This window comes from Xiphophorus hellerii, chromosome 9 (genome assembly GCF_003331165.1).
Source record: "Xiphophorus hellerii strain 12219 chromosome 9, Xiphophorus_hellerii-4.1, whole genome shotgun sequence".
In the NCBI taxonomy this organism is placed as follows: domain Eukaryota; kingdom Metazoa; phylum Chordata; class Actinopteri; order Cyprinodontiformes; family Poeciliidae; genus Xiphophorus; species Xiphophorus hellerii.
The window spans coordinates 31,318,947-31,333,785 of NC_045680.1; the positions used below are offsets into that span (position 1 = coordinate 31,318,947).

General features: G+C 39.1%; 2 protein-coding genes and 1 long non-coding RNA gene across 6 annotated transcripts; 1 reads left to right on the forward strand and 2 right to left on the reverse strand.

Moving 5' to 3' along the window:
* Positions 1-175: 175 nt before the first annotated feature.
* On the reverse strand, positions 176-5,472 carry LOC116725798 (tripartite motif-containing protein 16-like). Its single transcript, XM_032572177.1, has 2 exons — positions 4,336-5,472; positions 176-2,136 (listed from the first exon to the last, which is right to left on the reverse strand). The coding sequence occupies exons 1-2, from the start codon at positions 4,649-4,651 to the stop codon at positions 1,313-1,315; spliced, it is 1,140 nt and encodes a 379-aa protein (XP_032428068.1). The 5' UTR covers positions 4,652-5,472; the 3' UTR covers positions 176-1,312.
* A 1,700-nt stretch (positions 5,473-7,172) lies between these two features.
* LOC116725801 (golgin subfamily A member 6-like protein 22) lies at positions 7,173-9,877 on the reverse strand. Its single transcript, XM_032572181.1, has 2 exons — positions 9,769-9,877; positions 7,173-8,967 (listed from the first exon to the last, which is right to left on the reverse strand). The coding sequence occupies exon 2, from the start codon at positions 8,502-8,504 to the stop codon at positions 7,434-7,436; it is 1,071 nt and encodes a 356-aa protein (XP_032428072.1). The 5' UTR covers positions 8,505-8,967; positions 9,769-9,877; the 3' UTR covers positions 7,173-7,433.
* On the forward strand, positions 9,819-13,118 carry LOC116725819 (uncharacterized). 4 transcript variants are annotated; one of them, XR_004340484.1, is made up of 5 exons: positions 9,824-10,207; positions 10,777-11,494; positions 12,101-12,276; positions 12,947-13,009; positions 13,100-13,118. It is a non-coding gene; the product is annotated as an uncharacterized LOC116725819 (long non-coding RNA). The 4 variants fall into 4 exon arrangements; XR_004340485.1 differs by having other exon boundaries at positions 10,777-11,385; XR_004340483.1 differs by having other exon boundaries at positions 9,819-10,631; positions 10,777-12,276.
* The last annotated feature ends 1,721 nt before the right edge of the window (positions 13,119-14,839 follow it).

Below are 14,839 nucleotides of genomic sequence, written 5' to 3' on the forward strand. Positions count from 1 at the left end.
TTATCACTGTTTTCGTCTGAGTCTTCCAGATGAAAAGCATTTGCATTCAGTGATTTTCCCTTTGCAGGATAGGATGGGAAACAATAGGTTTAAAGAGTTGCAATCAGCAATGAAAGACCGGTCTAGACAGATTCTTTAATAAAAAAATTCCATGCAACCAACAGAACCAACACACACACACACACCTGCTGCCTTTCACACTGTCCAGTGGACACAACACATAAATAAATATAAATTATGATTTATTTTTATTTAGTGGGGATTTAATGTTTTTTTCATGGCTGTCTGCAAAAGATATGAATTTATTTCATCTCCAACTACAAACACAACATTACAGGAGAAAAGCAGAACTAGTCTCTCTGAGTTATTTTGACCTTTAAAGCCGCTGTGGAAGCTGACCAGCTACAAGTTATTAATTTGTTCAGTCAGACAAGCAGCAATTTAAATTATTTCTTAATGTGCTAAATATTTAGTGATCATTTCTCACCTGTAACCAGTAACATTGTACCCAGGAGGTAAAACAAAAGCTACTTTTGCTTTGCATTGTCCCACCTGATGACAGTGAGCTAGTATGACGTCATTTCATATTATACTCCTGATGAATTTTTGTTTTTGTTTATCAACCTGATGTAATTATGTTGCTGTTTTGTTTTAAAATCTTGTTTTATGTTCTTCTGTTTAGCTTTGAGGACCCAAAGGTTTCTGCACTTTGCTGCTTGTTTCCCTTCATTAAGTTATAGTGCCTGTTATGTTGCTTAAAAAGAAATTTATTTTCCATTTGCATTTGATTTTATTTGTCAGATAAATTATTTGACCACAAGGGGGCAGTGTAGGATGATAAAGATCACACTGTACAGCAGGACTGAAGAAATGTAAATTTATTGCAGCTGATATTGTGATTATTTTACCAACATCTCCACTTTTTGATTTTCAAATAGCGTGCAGTGATAGTCAGTATTTTTCTAAGCATCAAATCGTTCTTGGTTCCTCTAGTTTTATTAAAGTCAAGCAAGTTAAACACAGGGGACTAAATATTAGTCATGCTGCAAACAAACATGAATTATACATCAACCTCTACAAACCAGAACATCCAAATACATCAATACACACATTAAGTTTATATTTTCATGTGGAGAAATATTTCTGTGATACACAAGAAAGAAAAAATCCATCAGCTGGGATATACTTTATAGCTTCTGGAAGACAGAAAACTACAATTAAACCAGAAACATAAAGAAGATCAGGACACAAGAGACATCAGAGCCATGAACCCTGATCAACAATCAGAGAAACAAAAGGGAATCTATTTGGGTTAACAGAACTGTGCAGAGGATTCCTCCCCAACCCAAACCCCAGCATGCAGCGGCTGAGTGAATTTGGTCTGGACTCTGTGGAGGAGAATCATGGTTTTCTTGTTTTCAGAGACGCTGTAGAAGGACAGAAGACCTGCTCCGTGGTCCAGGTACACTCCCACTCTGAAGGAAACTGGACCTGAGATGGAGGTCCAGATGTTGCTGTGACCAAAACTAAAACTGCTTTGATAACAACTCAATGCCCAAGATTTGTCATTGTATCCAAATTCACATTCATTCCTGTTTCCTGCTCTGCTGAGATCCTTGTATGCGACGGCAACACGAACTCTCCGTTTCCACTGCACCTCCCAGTAACATCGCCCAGTCACTTTCTCTCTGCTCATAACTTGAGGCCATCCAGTGAATCTGTCTGGTTTACTAGAATCAGGATTATTTACATTTGTCCATGTCCGTGTCACTGTCCTGTTACTCTCATTTACTTCCAATTTACTGCTTGTTGTGTTTAGATCCAATGAGAATTCAAAAGTATATTTTAAGAATCTGTCTCTGTTCTGTGGTTCTGGTTCTGCTGCAGCTGACAATGTGTCATGGCCTTTATGTTCCTCCATTAGACAGATAATGCAGATACACTTCTGATCAGTGCGGCAGAACATCTTCATCACCTCTTCATGACGAGAGCAGACTTTCTCCAGGACGTTCTTGGACGGCTCCACCAGCTGGAGTTTCTTAAAGGGAGCTGATTCATAATGAAGCTGAGGGTTTTTCTCACAGAAAGAAGCCAGACAGAATAAACAAGACCTGAAGGCTGTCAGCTTCCTCTCAGTTGTTGTTGCGCAACACCCCCCCCCTCCTTTCTGTCTCTACTGTCTCACTCTCTACTTCCTCTTCTGAGAGGGGAGATGTGCTACCAGCTCTCCTTCTAACGGGTTAATTGAGTTTCCTAAATCTGCTGGGATTTACCCTGTCCAGAACTGAAGTAAACTCTGTCTAAGCTGGTTTCGAGAAACGATTCGCCTGGTTTTCTGACGGCCAACATCCAGGTGTCCCACCCTTCTTCCCCCTGTGAATTAGCCAGACTGAGCAGCCTACAGCCAACTAGTTTCACAGAGCACACCTGTTAACGGTCGCTCGTTCTCTATTTTACAACTTGCATTTGTTATTGAACCAGGTAGGTTTTAGTGACTCGGGCGAGTCCCAAGGATGACGTTTTAAATTTGGGCTACCAGCAACCTAAAAACATTTTAAACTTTTTCCTCTCCAGAATCAAACATCACAGCTATTTTACAACCATCAAAGAACCTTAAGGTGACTCATTAACTGAATGTCCACAACATCTTTTAGATTTTCTTTATGCTAAATATTTTATTAGTAAGGCATTTTTGCAAGGGTCAGTACAGCTTAATTCAGTAGCAGAAATAATCAAATAAGTAAAATCAATCATCTAGTCTATCTTTCCCTACTGCTGATACTGAGAATTAAAAAAGGGAACCTTTGAGAGAGACGGACGGAGTTTGACGTTTCGAACCCCAGACCTGGCCTGATGATGAAGAAGGTGCGGCAGCAGGAGGAGGAAGTTGATCGATGAAGGCCAGGATCTCCGCAGGTCTGATGAGCCTCCTCTCCGCATGGATGGTGAGGTCACACAGGACTTGGTGCTGGCAGGAAAAAAGGCACCAGTTCTTCTTCTTTGTCTTTGCCTTTGTCTTCATCTTTGTCTTTGGGGTCTGAACCCAGCCGATGAGAGAAGTGCGATTCGAAGCCACAGATTGTAGGGCTGACGGGTTGGTCCTCATGGCAGGACAGTCTCCGGCTCCGTGGCCCCGGCTCTTCTTCAGCTGCAGAGTTCTTTGTCCATCTCTTGGCTCGAAGCTGCCCGGAGGATCCAACAAAAGGTTCCTCTTTTGCACCCACCTTTTATAGGGTTTATCCACCCTTTTGGTGCGTTTTCATTGGCTGTCTGCTTAGACAGATGACCTCACATCCATCACTGTCTTACAGACATTATGTCCTGATGTCTGTGCTAATGTCTCAGGGTTGCTCAACCTCCTATGTCCGTTGCCTTTCACCTTTTCTCCAAATAAGGCGTTGATCATCTCTGCTCTCTTTTTAGTTCCTTTCCTTTCACCTTTCACCTACTATCTACCTACAACATATCAGTGATGTTTAATTGCAGTTACACCTTTTTACACCATTTCAAGTTCAATGTCAAAATCACATTTATATCACATTTATTTTCTTTAGCTTCTCTGATTTATCAATCATTTATAATTTTATAACCATAACTTATATCACATTTATTTTCTTCAGCTTCTCTGATTTATCATTCATTTATGATTTTATAACCATAACTTATTAATTATCCTTATTATAATCCTAATGTGAGTTATTACAGATGTTTTTTCTGAAAAGAAACCAAGAATAATCCATGATTCTAATTATTTAATACCAAAGTTACAGTTACTTGTTTTTCTTGTAAGTGTTCCCACAAATGTTCGTGTAAATATTATTACAAGTAAACCAATATTAATATAAGTATTTTACTTTGAATCTTATCAAATTACCAAAATGTTTAGATTTAATTCTTTAAAACTTTCATGCTTTAAAATAAGAAATAGTCTCAGCTATTTTTTATAAATCTGCAGGCTGGAAACTTCCTCTTTCTCCAGGAAACCTGCTTTTCCTGTTTAATGACTCTTTCTGACTGACTATGATTTCTTATGATTAGATAGAAAAAAGTAGAATTAAAGCAAAGTTTGCTTTAGACAAAAACAACACACACAACCAGATTTATTTTATTGACACCTAAGTCTACTGCTGGGCCTTGATGTCACTTAAGTGATTCATTTTAAAGATAACTTTATTTATTATTACTGTTAAACTAACTTTATTGACACTTAAGTCTACTGTTGGGCCTTGATGTCACTTGAGTGATTCATTTTAAAGATAACTTTATTTATTATTACTGTTAAACTAAAATCTCCAGCATGGGGAAGTGGGATGAGCTCGGATTTTCTTGACACAGTGCAGATATCACAGGCAAAATGTTCAGGTCCAGCATAGCAGTGATCAGCAGGAGCAGGTTGGAGTCCAGTCTTCTTCAGCTGCTCCACTAAAGCTGCTAGCACGGCGCTCTTCTGCAGGACAGGCCTTGTTGTGAAGGTTCTCCTGCACTGAGGGCAGCTGTGCATTCCTTTTTCACCCTCTCCAACCCAGAAGCTTTTAATACAGTTCATGCAGTAGCTGGGTCCACAGGGAATCGTCACCGGATCCTTCAGTAGATCCACACAGAGGGGACAGGAGAAAGTTTCTCGATTCAGCTGACCTGCCTGCTGCGCCATTTCTCCTCTCTGTCACAGTGACTGTGTGAGTTTCATTTCAAGAAAACATAAACTGATTTGAGCTCTGATCCACCAATCACATGTCAGTGCAGAGAAGCTGCAGCCAATCAGGTTTTACCCTCAGCACATGTTGGCTCCTCCCAGCTTCAAGCTTTATGAGAGCAGAAAGGAGAGCGAGGCTTTGGATCCAGGAAGAGGAGGGCTGCAAAAGTTATGACGTTTGTAGTTTAATGATCGTCACACCAGTTTTCCTTTCAAAACAACTGAGTCAACCAAACCTCAGCTCTCTAACGTCTAATCTCTCCACAGTATCAGAAAGTAAAACTAAGAGCTCCATGACTGAGTGTAGGAATAAAACTCTGCTTCAACACAGAACAACCAGAAACCTTTCTAGAGTTTCACTTTTATAAACTATTAATATTTGCTTTTAGTATTTCAACAAAACTTTAAATACTAAACTTTCAGGCTGTGCAGCAAAAAGACAAAGCAACAGTTTTGTTTTCTTATTTGCTTAATATTAATCAGAGTCTCTAAGGAGTAAACCTGGGTGTTTTCAGTCTAGTCAACATTTGGTGAGTGAAATATCAAGTTTGAGTATTGATCCATCAACCAGGTCCAGAGGTGGGCAGTAGTTACATTTATTAAGAAAACTTTTAGGAATAAATAAGTTTAATTTCTTTGCAGTTTTATTAGATCTATAATTCTGATCTGAGGATAATTTAACCGATATTCCAATCGTATGTTCAGCTTTCTATTAAAAATATATTTTATCTTTGAACAGTTTTAAAGCATGTAGTTTTAGATTAAAGGAGAGCTGAAATCAAATCTCAAAATATTGATTTTGTATGAATATAATTTACACTGAATCACTTCCACAGCAGTTTCCTGGGACAGATTCCTCTGACTGTAAAATGATACTGTTTCCAAAATGTGGTGGTTTTGGGTTTGGAGTTACCGTCCACTCAGTCCGCCCGACCCGGGTTCATGACGCGCACTGGGCCTCAGCGAGCCTCTAAAACCACACTACTGTCGATGAGTGGAAATAGAAGGAAAATTAGTTTTATTGTATATGAAGGTATGCTGGAAGGCTTTCAGTCTGATACACAAATGTACAGAAAATCAACAGGCAGGTCTTTAAAAAACATCTGTATACATTGTTTTATTAGTGTTTTACAACAAGCATGTTTTATGATTGTCCTTCACCTGATCACCAGAGGTGAAAAATAAAAGTACAGCAACATTGTCAAAGTTAATGTTTCACTAACTTTTATCTTTATTGGTTTTAAAGCACAAAGTCAAATTGTGTCACTTGGCTGATTAATGTTGACCATTTCCTCCGAACTTCACATTAAAGTTGACGTTCTTCTGTTTTCAGGCCTTCCTCCGCATCATGTCGGCTTTGGAGCAACTCCAGTGTTGACCTCAAAGAACCAACAACCAGAGAGATGAAGGAGCAACAGCAGGAAGCAGAACTCCAGCCGATGACCGGGTATATTCTGGAAAACCAGAACATTTTCAGGAGTTTCATATTTATAAACTATCAATATTTCCTCTTAGTGCTTCACAAACAGTTGAGATGATTTAGACGTTGTTGCAGTTTTTCTGGTATCTGCTCAATATTGATCAGAGGGAGTAAAACTGGTTTATTGCTGTTCAGTCTAGACAACATTTGTTCTACAAAGCAGTGAGAGTAAAATACCAAGTTTAGCTTCGATCTGTCAATCAGGTCCAGTGATGGATTCTAACTACATTTACTAGAGAAACTATTGGGAAAAAAATCAAAAGTTTAGCATTTTTACAGCTTTCTGTGTTTTGGAATTAATAATTGTGGCTAAAATATTAAATATTCCAATCTTTTGTTCAGTATTCTAAATAAAATTAATATTTTGTCTTTAAAACAAGTAGTTAGTTTACTTTAGAGGAAAATGTAAATCAAATATCAAAATATTGGTATTGCATGAATATCATGCAGGAGGGAAGGAAGGAGTGACTGTCTGATGTTCACAGTGTTTGTCTATCACTGGAGTGAGGCATGTTTTTAATAAATATAAATATAAAACATCGCCCATTTCATGTTTGTTGTAAAACAGACTTAATGCATGCTAATATTATATTAATCTATATTGTGGTAGGTATTAAATATAACTATTTATTTTATAATTAATTTATAAAATAAATTATTTTATTATAATAGTTTATACTTTAGTCTCATTTCATAAATATACAAGACTGTGATGATGTTTGAAATTATGTTGGATGAGTAATGTGATTTATTCTGTATATAACATTAAATCTCATGTTCATGTAAACATATATTATTATTATTATTATTATTATTATTATTATTGTTATTATTATTACAATTGTTGTTACATTTGAACCCTGAACTATAATATTGTGATGGAAGAACAGAGACACACAGGAAAAACAACCAAAGTCACACACACACACGAACCCCCCCACCCCCTCCACACACACACACACGCCCACACACACACACACACACACACACACACACACACACACACACACACACCTACTGCTAGAGGTAATCGAACGCAGGATGTTTTTGGATGAACCAGAGCACCTGGAGGAAACCCATTCTCTCACGATTATAATAACTTTTGTTTTCTTTCCGATAGTTTTGAATCTAAATTGAATCTAAAGTTTTTTGCTGCCCTTCTTTGTTCATGTCCTTCTTTTAACCACTGATCTTTTTAATGTGTGGTTAGAAGGAAGTCAAGTCTTTCTTGGGAGGATTAAATTGACCCTTGAAGGAAGTTCAGAAGCTTTTCTTTTTCTCATCCTCATGGTTGGTAAACTTTGATTTGGTCCCAGGTTCCAGTTTTTCTTTTACTTTTAGATCCTGAATCTCTCTCAGGTAATTTTTTCGAATCTCCTGCAGCTCTTTAACGGTATTTTCAGCCTCGGTGTAATCGCGGAGCAGCTCAGTTTGATGGGACAGATTGTCTTTTAGGATCTGAAGATGTTTTTCTAGCTTTGTGTTCAGTTTTTTCAGCCTTTCCTTCTCTTGTTTTGCACTCTTGTATATATATTTCAAGACAGGCATATCAATTAATTGTTGTTCAATGCTATTAAGCTCTTGTAAAAGTTCAATAGTCTTTCTTTTTACTGTTTCCAATGTTTTATCTTTTTCACTGATCTTCTCCTTCCAAGCCCAACAGTAATCCTCGTGATTCTTCATCTCTTTCACAACATTTTCTTTAATCTTCATCAAGGTTTCAATTGAATTCTTAGTCTGTCTGTGATTATGATACAGTCCATTTTGATATGAAAGTTTGTCTTTCAGTACTTTAAGGTTTTTTAATAGTGTTGTGTTAAGTTTTATGAGCCTTTCTTGCTCCATTTTGGACGCAGTGCACTGAGATTCCAACATCTCTTTCTGAATTAATTCCTGCTTCATCCTTTTTGACGTCTCTATATGTTCAAATGCCTTTCTCTCTAAATTTATCCGTTTCTTTTCTTCTGCCTCCCAGATATCTAACTCCAGATGTAACTTCTCATGCTGTTTTTCACATGCTTTGCTCAACTTCATCTCGGCTTTCTTCAAAGTTTTCCAATCTCGTTTCTGAAATTGGAGGTCTTTGGTGTTCTGAAGCTTTTCATTCATTTCGATGAGTTCTTGGACCGCCTTGTTATTCTTTTTCCGCATTTCTTCAGGGTCGAAGGAAGCAGATTCCTCCCTTTTCTTGAAAAAGTTCAACATTTTGAGATTTTTTTGTTTGAAAAGGAAAACTTTAGAGCAAAATGAAACGCAGATCAGAAAGCTGAGAAATACAGAATACAGAGAGCTAAAATATAAAGGCTTCTGTGACATCATTGATGACATCATGTGTCCTGAAGCTGCATTAAAATGTTAGTGAGTGAAACAGATGGGAAGAAATAATAATGATGAGACTAAAGACAGACCATACATATCTAAATGACATTGTGTTTAATTGGGAGAAAAAACAATGATTAGAGTGAAGAATGTGGAGGGAAAGAAAATGTGAAACATGTATTGATGAATTGTGACGTGTCCCTGAAAGGGAGAGAGACTGGGCGGGACAAGAACGGAGTCTTAAAGGAATATAAGGACCTGAAGGAAATAAGGACAAAAATTATACAGTAAGGAAAATATTATTCATGCTACAAAATTTAAAACCAGTTTAATGGATGTAACTTATTAATGCTGCTACACACTCATGCACAGCAGGTGGCGGTATGCACCTTGAAGCTGCTTGCGATCCTCCATTATAAAAAAGAAGAAGAAACTCCGCTCCAATAGGTGGCGGTAGCGCGCCTCAGCTGGTTGCCTAGAAGGACGACAAAGAACAGGAAAGACAAAATATGTGTAAATATTTCCCAAAGCACGCGCATTTAAAGTATTTACAGACTGTTTAGCACTGCATTTTTTTCTAGCTTACACAGAACATGCAGTTGAGTTATACCAGTTAGCCTCCGAGCTAACCCAGAAGCTAACTCTCCGAGGACATTTCTTTCTGTGTGGAAGGATAACTTGGACTTGAAACGCTACAGCGGACATTTTTGGACTGTTTCGAGACTTTTCTAGGGGTAGAAAAGTGAAGTGGGTCTTTAACATCTGCACTGACTGAGCTGCACAAACACGTCAGCTCGTCCGCCATCTTTGGTGGAGTCAACAATGGGCAGTAAATCAAGTGAAATGAGAAAGGAAGCTGCCGTAATTATTGGAATAAAAGCCATTTGGGCTATTTAAATATATAAACAAATATCTTTCTGCCTTCAGCCATTGAATATCTATGTAATGTGAATAATTTTTTAGAAAAACATACAACAGATTCGTGGAAACAAAGAAGAGACTTCACACAGATCACTGGATGTTTACTGTTTCCAGCTTTTCCCCTGGAGTTATTTTTGATAAGAGAAAAAACATCTTTGACTGATAAAAGTGTTTTTTTACAGAGTACAGAACCATTAAATGAAGACCCGTTTAAAAAGATACAGATTGAGCTGCTTTTAAAGAAAATCACAGAGTGGCAAAACTCTAATACATAAACTATCTATTAGAAATAAATATAAGCTTTAAAACACTTAGAAAGAAAGTGCCGTTAGGCTTAGATCCGCGTTGCACTAACGTCATATCCGGCGATGCCCAACACGTCACAGGATGTGACGCAGCTAGTTTGTTTTTCTTCCGTGTCCGCCCCTTCATGTAGCCTACTGTCAAAAATGCCGAAACGTTGCGTGGCGGCTGGCTGTTCTAATTACCCGAGTGAACACATCTCACTGTTCTCATTCCCAAAGGATGAAGAGCTTCGGAACCAGTGGACGAAGCAGGTCCAGAGAACCAGAGGCAGCTGGCTTCCCACTGCGTCCTCTGTTCTCTGCAGCGAGCATTTCCCTGCGCACTGCTTCGAGGAGGCGCCCGGATTAAAGGAGTCTTTCGGTTTGAAAGTGCGTTACAGACGGGTTATCAAACCGACTGCTGTCCCTTCCATTTTCACAGCTGAAGACGGTACCAGCGGAACCAAACAGCACAGAGCAGCTCCAGTTCCCAGACACTCCAGGAAAAGAGTAAGTTACTGTCGATCCGGTTGGGTTCGGGAGGTTCGAGTATAAAATCAGATGTTTTCAAAGAGTAGCAGAACTTCAGCTTATTTTTACTGAAATGTGAGTGAAAATGAGTTATAAAGCATTATATTTCAGTACTATCTTTAAGGCTTAAATAAAATACAAACTTAAAAATATCATTAATAAATTCATGCAGAAGAACGCAAAGGGGGCGGGACTTCCGGCGGAAGTAAACAATAAGCTTTAGCTTCTAGGCGATCTTCTGCATATCGCAGATTTTTGTAGTAACAACATCTTCGGTTTGTAAAACCCAAAGACAGCAGGTGTGCCTCCTCTCCAGATCCACTTACCTGTCTAGTGGTGGCGGTGATTCATTTAAATTGAGGTTCCAACCGCCACTAAAATCAAAAGAAGAAGAAGACTACAGGTAAGTTAACTGTAAGGCGGAAATACGGCCTGAACAAGAACTGGAAATTTCAGATCGTGATAAAGATTGGCTGCAAATGTTTTTTCTTGATATTCCTGATATAAAAATGTCATTAATGTTGTTCTGTTGTTTTTTATTCCATCAGGTTTTTCACAGCAGTATGTCTGCTAATCACGCTGCCATAACTTCAAAGAGGAGCTCCTTTCTTGATCAAAAGATGCCAAATGTTAAAATAAAAGGGGAACAGGAGGAACTAGAACCGAAGAAGATCACTGAGACTAAAGAGGAACAAGAACCAACCAAAGAACACGATGAACTGTGGATCTATGAGGATGAAGGTCAGATGGAGACTTCTGAAAATATATTCCACAATGAACCAGAACAACGGCTGATTGTAGCAATGAAGAAGGAACCGGATCCAATGCAGATCAAACAGGAGCCAGAACCAGAACAAATGAAAGAGGAACCAGAACCTTTGCTAATTAAACAGAAACCAGAACCTGTGGAGATTAAAGTGGAACCATCTCTGTACTACTGTACAGATAGTAATGGAACTAGAACCTTTAGTAGAGGAATCAGAACCTGTATTGAAGAAATGGAAAGGTCTTTCCAGTAATGCTCAAACCAAACCAAAAAAAGTTCCTCTCTGCACAAGGCAGCAAACCTAAGAAACAACAGCAGGAGAACAGGAACCAGGAAGCCTCCGGAGCAAATGGAGGCTCCGGAGCTGAACATCAGCTCGCCCATTAACAAGGTAGAGATTTCAAAACCAAAAACTCGTAGAACAAATCGGCACACTTGTGAAATATGTGGTAAATGTTACCGCTTGCCCAGCGATTTGACCGACCACTTAACTCATTCAGGTGAGAGGCCTTTTTGCTGTAAATTGTATGGTAAACACTTTAATGAAACGACTCAATTGGCTCATCACATAAAAATTCACACAAGCGAGAAGCTTTGTAAACTGCGTGGTAAATCGTTCCAGTTATTTGGCTCCTCTCAGTGGGAAACGGTGATTTCCTTCCTATAGATTTTAAAACTTTCCTCCAACTGTTTTCATTGAGTGATCTGCCTTGTTTCCACTTCTTTCCCATTGATTAATAAACCTGATTTAAGTGTTGAGGCTTCACGTAAACCTCGTATTCAACCAGCAACAAAAGACCAGAAGTATGACTCATGTTTAAAATCATCTATAAACATTTTAAATCAAGCAGAATTAAACTGTTTACAGAACAATTACATCTCTTAGCAATCTTTGTCTATTTCCATGTTTCTCACCCAGTTACAAAGTTTTCAGTTTGAGATCGGTTCCATTGCCATGAACGTGTTGAAGAAAATTTTATTCTAGTTACTTTAACGATAAAAAGGGATATATTTCTAAAATTTGACCAATCAAAACTTGAGTTTTTCCGGCCCTATGTTATTACACACCAGACTCACGCTTGTGTTCTGTTTGTTTCACCTCTTAGGTTGTTTGTTTTTTGAATCCAACAAAAAGTTTTATAGTGTAGAGGAAGCATTTCAGATGATCCGTGAAGACTCGGGGACAGAAGTGTGTCCAGGATTCCTCGTCTGAAGATGAGGACCTCGTTTTTCCGGCTCACAATGATGAAGATTTGGAGTTTGAAGGGCGTCAACTTGAGAGGTAAGATGGGCGTTTTTCACACGGCGCTTCATGGTTTCTCTCAATAAATGTATTTCAAAGCCACACTATGAAATCTAATCAAACTCCAAACATAATCACTCTTATTTTCTGTCAGCTCTTCCCTTTCTGACCGGCCAGCATCGCTGATCCACGCCTCTTAACAGCAGCTTCTTCTCTTATAACAAACTGGTTCTTGGTACAAGCCTGGATTAATTTTAATATCAAAGTAAGCTTTGAGTTTTTAATTTTTTAAAGAAATCTTGGCTAATGGCAACCTATTAATTCCTTCTAATCTTTTGTTAAACTCTCCAGACCTTTACTGCTACCAAAGAACCCGTAAAAGTGTCAAAAACCTTCGATTCAATCCTGATAGTTTTTTATTAAAAAGGTACAGCAAATAGTTTAATTTAGCAACTTTATTGTGGTAAATAAAAAAATTTGTCTGATTGATTCATATTCAATCAGTACGCTTGAATATGAAGTCTCAATCGTCGGCAGACAGCAGGCACAGTGGACACAGTACGCCCGAGTATGTGGGAACCTTAAGATTGTTTTAAGTCTTGTTCAGTCAAATAAAATAGCAAACAACATACAGGCCATATTCCTCCACATATGGGAAATAATGGGATGATTTTATGTTATTTTGACAATATTCTTCTTTTATGCTTAGTGATGACAGAGGTGATGAGCCACCGAGGAAAGTCTTGAGCTCTGCCTCATATGAGCCTGAGAGGTATGTAATCTCTTTACTTTTGGAAAATGACTCATGTTTGAATGTTGTCTTGGTTCTTTAACAACCAATCATATTTAATTCAACTCTAAGGAGGAATACCAACAGAAGAGAAGAAGAAAATCCAAAAAGGCTGCTGGTGACGGTGCGACAGCTTGGCATGGCAAAGATGAGGAGGATCATCATCAACACCACTTCAATTTTAACCCAACAAGAAAACCAGGCCCCACCTTAGACCAGGAAACATCCTGGACCCCACTCTCTCTCTTTCATTTGTTTTTCAATGCTTCTGTGATACAAACACTCATTGACAATACAAATGCTAACGCTGCCAAAAATAGGAGGCAGTCCATTCGTTTGAGTGGACGGCTCTTACAGAGAAAGACTTCTACGTTTTCCTGGTGATTATTGTTTTCACAGGCCTTGTAACTGTGCACCACAGGTTAGACTACTGGAAGCAAGACTGGCCATACAACTTCAGATTCCCTTCCTGGAGCATGTCACGGAGCAGGTTCGAGTCTATTCTCTGGTCGCTGCACATTAGCAACCCAGAGAACGAGAAGAAGAAAGGCACGCCAGACTATGACTCTCTATTTAAAATCAAACCCCTCTACAACCAGATTATCACAGCTTGTCAGGCTAATTTCCATCCAAATAAAAACATCTGCATTGATGAAAGGATGATCTCATCCAAGGATAGAATTAAAATGAAAAAGTTCATAAAGGGCAAATCCACAACTTGGGGGTACAAGTTGTACATCCTGGCGGATTCAGCAACAGGCTACACCTGGAACATTTTGTGCATACTGAGAAGAGCGAGTCCAGCGAGAGTCAGGGCCGAATTACTGGTCTGTTGTGAACCTCTTGCCACTGTCCTTGCAGGTTGAGGGCTACACTTTGTATGTAGACTGTTTTTGACCAGCCCTCTCTTTCAGCATCTTTACACGAAGCACATCGGCTGCTGTGGCATAATCGGCAAAGATCTCGCTGGATTTCCATGTACAGACAAGAAAGATTTTACAAAACAGACGGAGAGGGGCGACATGCGCTGGATTCAGAAAGAGAACCTTCTGTTTCTGAAGTGGATGGTCGCCCAAGAAGTGGCCATGTGCTCCACGTGCACAAAGCCTTCTCTGGGAACACCGTGCCGCGCAGAATGAAGCGGTCAGGTGTTTGTCCCTGACACCATGGTGGATTTCAGCAAGAACATTGGGGGAGTGGACCAGTCGGATTCAATCATGGGCTGGTACTCTGTGCACAACAAAACGATGAAGTGGGACTAGACTTTTTTCTATCACTTTGTTGATATCACCATAGTGAACAGCTTCATCATACACAAGCAGCTACACAGCAGGCAGTCCGATCCGGCCTACACGTTCAAACGGTTCCGGGAGCAGCTTGCAAAACAAATGTTGCAGTTTTCTGACAACTTGTTGCCCTCATCCACATCACTGGCTGCACCCACGTTTACACCAACAGTAACCTGCGTGCCAGGCTACACGGTGGCACCGCAACCAAGTCAAGGAGGATTTGCAGGTTGTTGCCCAAAAGGTGAAAACTTCAATTCACCTGTAAAGGCCTGTAAAGTCACTCTTTGTCTGAATGTGAAAAGAAACTTTTGAGCAGTGGCCCGACGAGTACAGCTGAGCGCAGTAAGGATGTAAACATTGGTTGGGGGACTTTAGACTCATAAATGTTTTGATGTAAAATGTTTTTGCACTGCAATTAGGCTCCAGTTGGAGTCAAACAAAGCAGCTTATTGATAAAAACTAAATTTGTAGTTTGCTAAAAATATTCAAAAACAAGCCATTTTTGTTGTGTGAAAAACTAAGT

Excerpts from the sequence above, each read along its gene's own strand:
- LOC116725798 (XM_032572177.1), bottom strand. The coding sequence starts at position 4,651 with ATGGCGCAGCAGGCAGGTCAGCTGAATCGAGAAACTTTCTCCTGTCCC. Across the intron at positions 2,137-4,335 it reads TTTTGCCTGTGATATCTGCA|CTGAGAGGAAGCTGACAGCC; the intron begins CTGTGTCAAGAA and ends GCGCAACAACAA.
- LOC116725801 (XM_032572181.1), bottom strand. The coding sequence starts at position 8,504 with ATGATGTCATCAATGATGTCACAGAAGCCTTTATATTTTAGCTCTCTG.